At 44.2% G+C, this 14,573-nt stretch overlaps 1 protein-coding gene across 1 annotated transcript in view; it reads right to left on the bottom strand.

The window, feature by feature from the left end:
- Window positions 1-14,573, bottom strand: part of tubg1 (tubulin, gamma 1) — a 95,280-nt gene that overhangs the window by 26,471 nt on the left and 54,236 nt on the right. The window contains exon 9 of the mRNA XM_078222968.1: window positions 3,005-3,157. Coding sequence (XP_078079094.1) covers window positions 3,005-3,157 — 153 coding nt within the window. The remainder of the gene's footprint in view (window positions 1-3,004; window positions 3,158-14,573) is intronic.

Below are 14,573 nucleotides of genomic sequence, written 5' to 3' on the forward strand. Positions count from 1 at the left end.
GCCCACACACTCAGCCTGTCCTGAAGCATCTCTGCATCCTCACAGCTCACCCTCCCACCCAACTTTGTATCATCTGCAAATTTGGAGATAATACATTCAGTTCCCTCTTCCAAATCATTAATATATAATGTGAACAGTTGGGGTCCTAGCACAGATCCCTGCGGAACCCCACTAGTCAGAAAAGGACCCATTTATGCCAATTATTTGCTTCCTATCTGATAACCAGCTTTCTATCCACCTCAAGACATTACCTACAATTCCATGTGCTTTAACTTTACATAGTAGCCTGTTATGTGAAACCTTGTCGAAAGCCTTCTGAAAGTCTAAATAAACCACATCCACTGGTTCTCCTCGGTCAACTCTACTAGTTACATCCTCAAAATATTCCAATAGATTCACTAAGCATGATTTCCCTTTTGTAAATCCATGCTGACTTTATCTGATTATATCACTGCCTTCCAAATGCCAAGCTATGAAATCCTTGACAATAGACTCCAGCAACTTCCCCAGTGCCGACGTTAGGCTCACTGGTCTATAAACTGCAAGACCCTTTGTAGTTTCTTGCGGTCTTGGGCAGAGCAGGAGCCATACCAAGCTGTGATACAACCAAAAAGAATGCTTTCTACGGCGCATTGGTAGAAGTTGGTGAGAGTTGTCGCAGACATGCCAAATTTCCTCAGTCTCCTGAGAAAGTAGAGGCGTCGGTGGGCTTTCTTAACTATAGTGTCGGCATGGGGAGGACAGGTCGTTGGTGATCTGGGCGTCTAAAAACTTGAAGCTCTCGACCATTTCTACTTCGTCCCCATTGATGTAGACAGGGGCATGTTCTCCTTTACGCTTCCTGAAGTCGATGACTATCTCCTTCGTTTTGTTGACATTGAGGGAGAGATTATTGTCGTCACACCAGTTCACCAGATTCTCTATTTCTTTCTTGTGCTGTGTCTTGTCATGGTGGACTGACTTTGGGGAGTCTGGAGAGAGTTATTCTCAGAGGCTAGGAATCCTGTAGACCTGACCTAAATGAGAAAAGAGTTGCTATCTTGATGGCCCATGTTGGCAGTGTATAAATCAGCAAGCTGATCAGAGAACAGAGATTAAATTGCAGACATTTCTCGTGTTTATGGTTGGTATTAAGTGGAACATTTGCTACAGGGTCATTAGAAAAGTCAGCACATCTTCCATAAAATGGAGAGTTCTGAAATTAAACCTGATATAAAAACACTACCAAGGGGTGACTACAACCAGTGCTTACACTTTGATCTGAACCATCTTAAGTTTCTGATTTAAAACACATTTTCAGGTGGTTTGCAGTGCAGTGTAATTGCCCAGGGGAAGTTTGCATTTCTGGGTAAATTGATCTGTGATGCTCCGGTACAGTCCCAACCCAATGCTGGAGAGCTCAGAAGGTCAAGCTCAGTCTTTGAATCAAAGCTGGATTTTAACAAAAAAAGCAGTGCCAAACTGCAACACATTTCCAAAGATTCCTGAATTGGAATTCCAACAATACCATGCAGTGCCAAATCAACAAAAAAAACCCCACTGTCTTAAATTCCTCTCACTTTCAGGGAACTGTAGAATGTCAGAGTGGGAAGATCATATGACTGAGATATATGGAATTCCCAAAAGGGACACAAACATTGAAATCGATGTTTCAGCACAATGATTTGTGACCATTATGAAGTCAGCTAAAACCAGGTGTTTCAATTGTATTTTGAATAGCGTTTTCTTGGAAAAAATCTTAACTAATGTAATTTTTACTTGTGCATTAATTTTATTCAGATTTCAGCTTTTTGTTCAGATTATTATCCTTCAGAACTGATTGGACAAGGTCTGCCTAAAACTGAACCACCAAACCAGCTCCTTCCTAATCTCATGACTTGCAACAATCACACTAATTCCTTTACATCTCACAGCTACTTACCAGCAAATACTGTTTGAAAGGTGCAGCTGATTTGGACAAGAATTACGCCGTCACCTCTGGAGTCCTCCAACAATCTATTCTCATTATCCTGCTCCTATTTCACATAAGATGAAGCTCAGATCAAGCACTGGAAGGGGTGCAATGCCTGCTCCGATCAGCTTGGATCTTGTGGATCGCGCCCAAGACAGGAAAAGGGGAGCCTGTCTTGTCAGCTTGGATCGGTAATGTCTCTCTTGTAGGGACTTTGATTGGGCCAATTTGGTTTTTGTTTGGATATAACTAAAGAAAAACATATGGAAGATATGCAGCTGAAAGCACCCAGCTCAACCTCATCATTATCCCTCTCAATTCCTCCACTGGGTCTGAAATGTCAGTTTTGTTGTCCAGCATCCAGTCCTGAATAAGCAGCAACTTCTTCCAGTTAAATATTAGGAAGGCTACTGTCTTCAAACCAATCCACAAACTCCATTTCTAGCCACTGACTCTATCCCTCACGCTGGCTGCTGTCTCAGGCTGGACAAGACCATTTGCAATTTTGGAGATCTAGTCGAGCTTCTGATCCCATATCCTCTCCATCACCAAGACCATCAACTTCACCTCTTCAACAATGCTTGTCGCCTCATTTGCCTCAACTTATGTGCTGAGATCTTTACCCATGTCTTTTGTTACCTCCAGACTGAATTATTCCATGCTCACCTGGCCTCCCACATTCCACCCTCCATAATCTTCAGATTACTCAAATCTCTGCTGTTTGTATCTTAACTTACACCAACAGCTGTTCGCCCATCGATCCTGTTCTTGCTGACCTATACTAACTGAATAATGTCTTGATTTAAAAGTTCTCAGCCTGTTGTTCAAATCCTTTTATGGCCTTGTCACTCCTTACCTCTGTAACCTCCTCCACCTCTATAAACTTCCAAAATCTCTGCCTTCCTGCAACTTTGGTCCTTTTTGCATTCCCATTTCCTTTGTCCTTTCATTGAAGGCAGTTGTGAAGGATTTTGGGATTTCTTAATGATGCAGAATGATGCCACATATACACTTTTCTCTTTAATCTTTTTACAAAGAATGCTATAGTCCTACCTGAGTAGGGTCGACCTCCCCCTGGATAATATTTAGAATTGCGATATAACAATGATTAGTTTGTCTGTCTCTGCCAGTGGACACCATCACATTTTTCGGTTGCAACAATCTTCGCATGACATCCAGGACTGTTGTTTTACGCACACTTGGGATCTAAGAACAAAGAATACATTAGGTTTTAGAAATGGAGCTGCCTCTTTTTACCTCTCTCAGAATCACTTCAACATCATAGTCAGAGTCATAGTCAGAGGTTTACAGCCTGGAAACAGGCCCTTCAGCCCAACTTGTCCATGCTGCCCATTTTTTTATTTAAAAAACCCTAAATTAATCCCAATTGCCCGCATTTGGCCCATATCCCTTGATACGCATCGTACCCATGTAACTATCTAAATGCTTTTTAAAAGACAAAATTGTACCCGCCTCTACTACTACCCCTGGCAGCTTGTTCCAGACACTCACCACCCTCTGTGTGAAAAAATTGCCCCTCTGGACACTTTGTATCTCTCCCCTCTCACCTTAAATCTATGCCCTCTAGTTTTAGACTCCCCTGCCTTTGGGAAAATATATTGACTATCTAGCTGATCTGTGCCCCTCATTATTTTATAGACCTCTATAAGATCATTCCTCAGCCTCCTACGCTCCAGAGAAAAAAGTCCCAGTCTATCCAGCGTCTCCTTATAACTCAATCCATCAAGTCCCGGTAGCATCCTAGTAAATCTTTTCTGCACTCTTTCTAGTTTAATAATATCCTTTCTGTAATCACATAGACTGAGAAATAAGAACCAAAGAGATCCATTACAGTGCCAAAGAAAAGTCATATTGGACTTGAAATATTAACTTTGTTTCTCTCTCCACAGTTGCTACCAGACCTGCTGGGTTTTCCATCACCCTCTGTCTTTAGTCCCATTATGGTCTGATCTTTGTAGTTGCAACATTAATTTACTTTCTCTATCAATATCCTGACGCCCCAAAGTTTGTCCACCATCTACAAGGCACGAATCAGAAATGTGATGGAATATTCTCCACTTGCCTGGGTGAATGCAACTCCAATAACACACAAAGCTCAAAATCACCCAGGACAAAACAGCCTGCTTGATTGGTACCTCATCCATCACCTGAAACATTCACTCCCTTCACCACTGATGCACAGAGGCAACAATATGTACATTCTACAAGATGCATTGTAGCAATTCTCGAAGGTTCCTTCAGCAGCACATTCCAAACCTGCTACCACCTAGAAGGGTAGCAGATACATGGGAGCACCACCACCTCCAGGTTCTCCTTCAATCCACAGACCATCCTGACTTAGTACTCTAATGCCCTATGACATGTCCCGTAGACATGAAAGGGATCATACACTGCCTCAATCAAACTTCCTTTTGCTTATTGAAAAATGAATTTTGCTAAACTACAAAATGGTTGCTACATGTCACATGGTTCAATAGATTGGTCACAGTTTCTGGAAATTTCCAACAGTAGTTACAAGGACAAAAGAGTTCCACCCTCATCATTTGTTGAATCCCACACCTCATTGTAAGAGCACATTATAATCCACAAAACCAGAGGACAAGCAGACAACATGACTCCCCCAGCCTGGACAATAACAAAAACACCTGCAGAGGTGCTAACAACCACAATTTCACTCCTAAGGTGCACGTTAGATTTTGGTCTGATGCACAGAAACTGCTTGTTAAGGTGCAGTTAACTCATTAATGGACAACATTACATGCCCCAAGCAACTAACCTTTGGACAGGTTATTACCATTATACATCCTCACAAGGCAGTCTTCTCATTTAACCCCAACCTACAAACATCCGACAACTGGACTCCAAGGCTGACCAAGTACCTACAACTTGGCCTCCTCAAAACCTGTTTTTCTAGACTCTGAGATGATGCCCTCCAGTCTTGGGCTCTCCCACAACCATAGAACTATAGAACATTACAGCACAGAAACAGGCCTTTTGGCCCTTCTTGGCTGTGCCGAATCATTTTTGTGCCTAGTCCCACTGACCTGCACCTGGACCATATCCCTCCACACCCCTCTCATCCATGTACCTGTCCAAGTTTTTCTTAAATGTTAAAAGCGAGCCCGCATTCACCACCTCATCTGGCAGCTCATTCCACACTCCCACCACTCTCTGTGTGAAGAAGCCCCCCTAACATTCCCTTTAAACTTTTCCCCCCTCACCCTTAACCCATGTCCTCTAGTTTTTTTCTCCCCTAGCCTCAGTGGAAAAAGCCTGCTTGCATTCACTCTATCTATATCCATCAAAATCTTACACACCTCTATCAAATCTCCCCTCATTCTTCTATGCTCCAGGGAATAAAGTGCTAACCTATTCAACCTTTCTCTGTAACTCAGTTTCTCAAGTCCCGGTAACATCCTTGTAAACCTTCCCTGAACTCTTTCAACCTTATTAATATCCTTCCTGTAATTAGGTGACCAAAACTGCACACAGTACTCTAAATTCAGCCTCACCATAACATTCCAACTCCGATACTCAATACTTTGATTTATAAAGGCCAATGTACCAAAAGCACTCTTTACGACCCTATCTAACTGTGTCGCCACTTTCAGGGAATTATGTATCTGTATTCCCAGATCCCTCTGTTCTACTGCACTCTTCAGTGTCCTACCATTTACCTTGTGTGTTCTACCTTGGTTTGTCCTTCCAAAGTGCAATACCTCAGACTTGTCTGCATTAAATTCCATCGACCATTTTTCAGCCCATTTTTCTAGCTGGTCCAAATCCCTCTGCAAGCTTTGAAAACCTTCCTCACTGTCCACTACACCTCCAATCTTTGTATCATCAGCAAACTTGCTGATCCAATTTACCACATTATCATCCAGATCATTGATATAGACGACAAACAACAATGGACCCAACACCGATCCCTGTGGCACACCACTAGTCACAGGCCTCCACTCAGAGAAGCAATCCTCCACAACCACTCTCTGGCTTCTTCCATTGATGTGGAGATGCCGGCGTTGGACTGGGGTAAACACAGTAAGAAGTTTAACAACACCAGGTTAAAGTCCAACAGGTTTATTTGGTAGCAAAAGCCACACAAGCTTTCGAGGCTCTGAGCCCCTTCTTCAGGTGAGTGGGAATTCTGTTCACAAACAGAACTTATAAGACACAGACTCAATTTACATGAATAATGGTTGGAATGCGAATACTTACAACTAATCCAGTCTTTAAGAAACAAAACAATGGGAGTGGAGAGAGCATCAAGACAGGCTAAAAAGATGTGTATTGTCTCCAGACAAGACAGCCAGTGAAACTCTGCAGGTCCACGCAACTCTGGGAGTTACAAATAGTGTGACATAAATTCTGATTCTAGGATCGCATGATAAAGACTCAGGAGGAAAAAAGCAGAAATATTTATGTGAAATAGTGTGACATAAACCCAATATCCCGGTTGAGGCCGTCCTTGTGTGTGCGGAACCTGGCTATCAGTTTCTGCTCCGCGACTCTGCGCTGTCGTGTGTCGCGAAGGCCGCCTTGGAGAACGCTTACCCGAATATCAGAGGCCGAATGCCCGTGACCGCTGAAGTGCTCCCCAACAGGAAGAGAACAGTCTTGCCTGGTGATTGTCGAGCGGTGTTCATTCATCCGTTGTCGCAGCGTCTGCATAGTTTCCCCAATGTACCATGCCTCGGGACATCCTTTCTTGCAGCGTATCAGGTAGACAACGTTGGCCGAGTTGCAAGAGTATGTACCGTGTACCTGGTGGATGGTGTTCTCACGTGAGATGATGGCATCTGTGTCGATGATCCGGCACGTCTTGCAGAGGTTGCTGTGGCAGGGTTGTGTGGTGTCTTGGTCACTGTTCTCCTGAAGGCTGGGTAGTTTGCTGCGGACAATGGTCTGTTTGAGGTTGTGCGGTTGTTTGAAGGCAAGAAGTGGGGGTGTGGGGATGGCCTTGGCGAGATGTTCGTCTTCATCAATGACATGTTGAAGGCTCCGGAGGAGATGCCGTAGCTTCTCCGCTCCGGGGAAGTACTGGACAACGAAGGGTACTCTGTCCACTGTGTCCTGTGTTTGTCTTCTGAGGAGGTCGGTTTGTAACTATTTGTAACTCCCACAGTTACAAACATTCCAACCATTATTCATGTAAATTGAGTCTGTGTCTTATAAGTTCTGTTTGTGAACAGAATTCCCACTCACCTGAAGAAGGGGCTCAGAGCCTCGAAAGCTTGTGTGGCTTTTGCTACCAAATAAACCTGTTGGACTTTAACCTGGTGTTGTTAAACTTCTTACTGTGTTCTTCCATTGAGCCAGTGTCTAATCCAATTTACTACCTCCCCATGTATACCTAGCGACTGAACCTTCCTGACTAACCTCCCATGCGGGACCTTGTCAAAGGCCTTACTGAAGTCCATGTAGACAACATCCACTGCCTTCCCTTCATCCACTTTCCTGGTAACCTCCTCGAAAAACTCTAATAGATTGGTTAAACATGACCTACCACGCACAAAGCCATGTTGACTCTCCCTAATAAGTCCCTGTCTATCCAAATATTTGTAAATCCTATCTCTTAATACTCCTTCCAATAATTTACCTACTACTGACGTCAAACTTACCAGCCTATAATTTCCCATTACTTTTTGAGCCTTTTTTAAACAACGGAACAACATGAGCTATCCTCCAATCATCCGGCACCTCACCCGTGGATACCGACATTTTAAATATATCTGCCAGGGCCCCTGCAATTTCAACACTAGTCTCCTTCACGGTCCGAGGGAATACCCTATCCGGTCCTGGGAATTTATCTACTCTGATTTGCTTCAAGACAGCAACCACCTCCTCCCCTTTAATCTGTATAGGTTCCATGACCTCCCTACTTGTTTGCCTTATTTCCATAGACTCCATGCCAGTTTCCTTAGTAAATACGGATGCAAAAAACCCATTTAATATCTCCCCCATTTCTTTTGGTTCCATACATAGCCGACCACTCTGATCTTCAATTTTATCCCTTACTATCCTTTTGCTCTTAATATACCTGTATATACCTTAATATACCTGTTACAAGGGGAAATAATTTCTCAACATCTACTCTGTCAAGCCTCCTGAGAATCCTGTATGTCTCAATAAAGTCACTTCTCATTCTTCTGAACTCCAATGAGTAGCCAGAGTCACTCGGAGAATTTAAACTAATATGGCGGGGGGTGGGAACCACAGCAGCAGGTCAGCAGGAGAGATAACTGAGCGAGAGCTACAGGCTAAGGCCAGTAAGAATAAGAGGAACAGCAGGCGGGGAGTAGTTTTTGAACACAGCGGGACTGGTGGTCTGACGTGCATTTGTTTCAACGCGAGGACTATAACAGGTAAGACTGATGAACTTAGAACTTGGATTAGTACTTGCAACTATGATGTTGTTGCTATTACAAAGACTTGGTTGAAAGAGGGACAGGATTGGCAGCTAAACATTCCAGGAGTTAGATGTTTCAGGTGGGATAGAGGGGGATGTAAAAGGGGTGGGGGAGTTGCATTACTGGTTAAGGAGAATATCACAGCTGTACTGAGGGAGGACACCTCGGAGGGTTCAGGCAGTGAGGTAATATGGATAGAGCTCAGGAACAAGAAGGGTGCAGTCACAATGTTGCGGGTTTATTACAGGCCTCCCAAAAGCCAGCGGGAGATGGAGGAGCAGATATGCAGACAGGTTTTGGAAAGATGCAATAACAACAGGGTTGTTGTGGTGGGAGACTTTAACTTTCCTTATATTGAATGGGACTCACTTACTGCTAGGGGCTTGGATGGGGCAGAATTTGTAAGGAGTGTCCAGGAGGGTTTTGTGAAACAGTATGTAAATAGCCCAACTCGGGAAGGAGCCATACTGGACCTGATATTGGGGAATGAGCCCGGCCAGGTGATCAAAGTTTCAGTAAAAGAACATTTCGGGAACAATGATCATAATTTGTAAGTTTTAAGGTGCTTGTGGATAAAGGACAAGAGTGGTCCTCGGGTGAAGGTGCTAAATTGGGGGAAGACTACACAATATTAGGCAGGATCTGGAAAGTGTAGATTGGGGGAGGCTGTTTGAGGGTAAATCAACATCCGACATGTGGAAGTCTTTTCAAATATCAGTTGATTGGAATTCAGGACGAGCATGTACCTGCGAGGATGAAGGATAAGTGTGGCAAGTATCAGGAACCCTGGGTAACAAGGGATATTATGAGTCTTGTCAAAAAGAAAAAGGAAACATTCATAAAGTCTAAAAGACTTACGACAGATGAAACCCTTGAAGAGCTTAAAGAACGTAGGAAGGAACTTAAGGAAGGAGTTAGGAGGGCTAAAAGGAGTCATGAAAATCCTTTGGCAAACAGGATTAAGGAAAATTCTAAGGCATTTTATTCGTATGTAAAGAGCAAGAGAGTAGCCAGGGAAAGGGTTGGTCCACTCAAGGATAGTGGAGAGAATCCATGCATGGAATCAGAGGAAATGGACGAGATACTAAATGAATACTTTGCCTCAGTATTCACCAAAGAGAGGGACTTGATGGATGAAGAGCCTAGAGTAGGGTGTGTAGATATTCTGGGTCATCTCAATATCAAAAAGGAGGTGGTATTGGGCGTCTTAAAAAGTATTAAAGTAGATAAGTCCCCAGGGCTGATAGGATTTACCTCAAAATACTGAGGGAGGCAAGGGCGGAAATTGCTGGGCACTTGACAGAAATCTTTGTATCCTCATTGGTTACAGGTGAAGTTCCAGAGGACTGGAGGATAACCAAGTTGTTCCATTGTTCAAGAAGGGCAGCAGGGATAAACCAGGAAATTATAGGCCGGTGAGCCTTACGTCAGTGGTAGGGAAATTATTGGAAAAGATTCTTAGGGACAGGAATTACTCACATTTGGTAACAAATGGATTTATTAGTGATAGACAGCATGGTTTCGTGAAGGGGAGGTCGTGCATCACAAACTTGATCGGGTTTTTTGAGGAAGCGACGAAGATGATAGATGAGGGAAAGGCAGTGGATGTTGTATACATGGACTTCAGTAAAGCCTTTGACAAGGTACCTCATGGTAGACTGGTATGAAAGGTGAAGTCACAGGAGATCGAAGGAGAGCTGGCAAGATGGATACAGAACTGGCTTGGCCAAAGAACAGTAAGTCGTCTCACAACACCAGGTTAAAGTCCAACAGGTTTATTTGGTAGCACAAGGCACAAGCTTTCGGAGCGCTGCCCCTTCATCAGGTCAGTGGGAGTTCTGTTCACAAATAGGGCATATAAAGACACAAACTCAATTTACAAAATAATGGTTGGAATGCGAGTCTTTACAGATAATCAAGTCTTAAGGTACAGACAATGTGAGTGGAGAGAGGGTTAAGCACAGGTTAAAGCGATGTGTATTGTCTCCAGCCAGGACAGTTAGTGAGATTTTGCAAGCCCAGGCAAGTCGTGGGGGTTACAGATAGTGTGACATGAACCCAAGATCCCGGTTGAGGCCGTCCTCATGTGTCCTGAACTTGGCTATCAGTCTCTGCTCAGCGACTCTGCGTTGTCCTGTGTCGTGAAGGCTGCCTTGGAGAACGCTTACCCAAAGATCAGAGGCCAAATGCTTGTGACCGCTGAAGTGTTCCCCAACAGGAAGAGAACACTCTTGCCTGGTGATTGTCGAACGGTGTTCATTCAGCCATTGTCGTAGCATCTGCATGGTCTCCCCAATGTACCATGCCTCGGGACATCCTTTCCTGCAGCGTATCAGGTAGACAACATTGGCCGAATTGCAAGTGTATGTACCATGTACCTGGTGGATGGTGTTCTCACGTGAGATGATGGCATCCATGTCGATGATCTGGCATGTCTTGCAGAGGTTGCTGTGGCAGGGTTGTGTGGTGTCGTGGTCACTGTTCTCCTGAAGGCTGGGTAGTTCACAGGAAACTACTCGCATTCCAACCATTATTTTGTAAATTGAGTTTGTGTCTTTATATGCCCTGTTTGTGGACAGAACTCTCACTCACCTGATCAAGGGGCAGCGCTCCGAAAGCTTGTGGCTTGTGCTACCAAATAAACCTGTTGGACTTTAACCTGGCGTTGAGAGGCTTCTTACTGTGCTTTCCCCAATCCAACGCCGGCATCTCTACATCTTGGCCATAGAAGACAAAGGGTAGCAGTAGAGGGGTGCTTTTCTGAATGGAAGGCGGTGACTAGCGGCGTTCCACAGGGATCAGTTCTGGGACCTTTGATGTTCATAGTATATACAAATGATTTGGAGGAAAATGTAACTGGTCTAATTACTAAGTTCGCAGATGACACAAAAATTGGTGGCGTTGCAGACAGTGAAGAGGATTGTAAGGGGACACAGCACGATATAGACCGGTTGGAGACTTGGGCAGAGAAATGGCAGATGGAGCTTAATCCGGACAAGTGAGACATAATGCATTTTGGAAGGTCCAATGCAGGTAGGAATTATACAGTAAATGGTAAAACCCCCTTAGGAGTATTGCCAGGCCGAGAGATCTGGGCGTACATGTCCACCAATCACTGAAAGTGGATAAGTTAGTCAAGAAGGCATACGACATGCTTGCCTTCATCGGTCGGGGCACTGAGTATAAAAATTGGCGGGTCATGCTGCAGCTGTACAGAACCTTAATTAGGCCTCATTTAGAATATTGTGTACAATTCTGGTCGCCACACTAACAGAAGGATGTGGATGCTTTGGAGAGAGTACAGAAGAGGTTTACCAGGATGTTGCCTGGTCTAGAGGGCATTAGCTATGAGGAGAGATTGGATAAACTCAGCTTGTTCTCACTGGAACGACGGAGGTTGAGGGGTGACCTGATAGAGGTTTACAAGATTATGAGCGGCATGGACAGAGTGGATAGTCAGGTGCTCTTTCCTAATGTGGAAAAGTCAAGTACCAGGGGACATAGGTTTAAGGTGTGTGGTGAAAAGTTTAGAGGAGATGTGCGAAGCAAGTTCTTTTTTTTTTACACAGAGGGTGGTGAATGTCTGGAATGCACTGCCCGGGGAGATGCTGGGAGCAGGTACGATTGCATCATTAAAGGGGCAACTAGACGAATACATGAATAAGATGGGAATGGATACGGACTCCATAAGTGCATACGGTTTTAGTTTAGGCAGGCATCAAGATTGGCGCAGGCTTAGAGGGCTGAAGGGCCTGTTCCTGTGCTGTACTCGTTTTTGTTTTTTTGAGTACAGGACCAACCTACTCCTCATAAGAAAATCCTGGACTCAACCTAGTGAACTTAGACTGGACTGCCTCCTGTCCCAGCATATCTTTCCTTAAATAAGGGGACCTTAACATCTACTGTAACCAAACATTCTTAAAACATGCTAAATTAGTCACATTGCAGGTCTCTTTAAGGGGACTGTGGTTTGCTAACTCAACCATCCATGTCATGCCGTCTATCCAACGCTTTGCTCTGAAATCCTGCAGCTAGTCTTTGAAAGGGACTAAATCAATCATCAGCTGATCCTAAACTCCAAATAAAAGGAGTTTCAAATATGCAACATGGAAGAAAGACTGAAACACACCACAGTCTGGTACACCTGCTTGAAAAGCATGTTTCTTGCACATCTTTGTCTTTCTGTAACATCCAGATGAGTATAATTGTATATTAAATATTTGTCAATTAAACAATGTCCTGCATAAGCATTCAGGATTCAGTACTGGTGCTTTAAATACTATAGCAGAAACTTCCTTGGAGTCTTGGAATGTTCTATTTATGTTAAGGATGCTATACAAATGCAAGTTGCTATTGAATCTGGGGCAAAGCAATCTATAAACAACGTGGGCAGGGACAAGTTGACACAGGGAAGGACAACATATTGGAGGTGTTGGCAGCCTTAAAAGTGGATAAATCTCCAGGTCCAGATGAATTGTGCCCTAGGCTCCTGTGGGAGGCAAGGGAGGAGACTGCAGGGGCTCTGATCCAATTTTTCAATTCCTCTCTGACCATGGGGGAGATGCCAGATGACCGGAGAATAGCTAATGTGGTTCCACTATTTAAGAAGGGTTTTAGAGATAAACCTGAGAACTACAGACCAGTGAGTCTCACGTCAGTGGTAGGGAAACTATTAGAGAAACTTCTGAAGGAGAGCATCTATCTCCACTTGGAGAGGCAAAACTTGATCCGGGATAGTCAGCATGGCTTCATCAGAGGGAGGTCATGCCTAACAAATTTGATTGAATTTTTTTGAGAGGGTGACCAGGGGTGTAGATGAGGGTAGTGCAATCGATGTAGTCTGAATGGATTTCAGCAAAGCCTTTGACAAGGTCCCATATGGGAGACTTGTAAAGAAGGTCAATTCAAATGGGAAACAGGGTAATTTAATGACGTGGATTCAAAATTTTGACAGTTGTGGGAGACAGTGATGGCAAAAGGCTGCTTTAGTGACTAGAAGCCAGTGTCCAACCATAGGGATCTATGCTGGGCCTCCTATTATTTGTCATTTACATAAATGACATACATGACTATGTGGGCAGTAGGATTAGTAAATTTGTGGATGACACTAAGATTGAATGGGTGGTTAACAGTGAGGAGTGTCTTGGGCTACAAGAAGATACAGATGGGATGATCAAATAGGCAGATAAGTGGCAGATGGATTTTGATCCTGAAAAGTGTGAGGGCAGCACGGTGGCATAGTGGTTAGGACTTCTGCCTCACAGCACCAGGGACCCAGGTTCGATTCCCGGCTTGGGTCACTGTCTGTGTGGAGTTTGCACGTTCTCCCCATATCTTGCGTGGGTTTCCTCTGGGTGCTCCGATTTCTTCCCACAGTCTGAAAGACGTGCTGGCTAAGTGCATTGACCCATAAGGCGCTGGAGTGTGGCAACTAGGGGAATTTCACAGTAACTTCACTGCAATGTTAACATCAGCCTTACTTGTGACTAATAAATAAACTTTAAAACTTGATACACTTTGGAAGGAGTAATTTGACAAGAGAACACTCAATGAATGGTAGGACACCAGGAGATTCTGTGGAACAAGGGGATCTTGGCATGTTTGTCCACAGATCTCTGAAAGCAGAAGGGCATGTTAGTAGGGTGGTGAAAAAGGCATATGGGACACTTGCCTTTATCATTCGAGGCATAGATTACAAAAGTAGGGAAATCATGTTGGAATTGTATAGAACTTTGGTGAGGCCACAGCAGGAGTACTGTGTGCAGTTCTGGTCGCCACATTATTGGAATGATGTGATTGCACTGGAGGGAGTGCAGAGGAGATTCACTGCCTGGGATGGAATATTTAAGTTATAAAGAGAGGTTGCATCGACTTGGGTTGTTTTCGCTGGAGCAGAGAAGACTGAGTGGTGACCTGATCGAGGTGTACAAGATTATGAGGGGCATGGGCAGAGTGGATAAGGAACAGCTGTTGCCCTTTGTTGAAGGGTCAATCATGAGAGGACATAGATTTAAGGTGAGGGGCAGGAGGTTCAGGGGGGAGGTAAGGAAAAACTTTTTATGGTCTGGAATGTGCTGGCCGGGAGAGTGGTAGAAGCAGGTTGCCTCACATCCTTTAAAAAGTATCTGGATGAGCACGTGGCACATCGCAACATTCAGGGCCAAGTGCTGGCAGATGAGATTAGGTGAAAT

This window comes from Mustelus asterias, chromosome 11 (genome assembly GCF_964213995.1).
Source record: "Mustelus asterias chromosome 11, sMusAst1.hap1.1, whole genome shotgun sequence".
Lineage (NCBI taxonomy): Eukaryota > Metazoa > Chordata > Chondrichthyes > Carcharhiniformes > Triakidae > Mustelus > Mustelus asterias.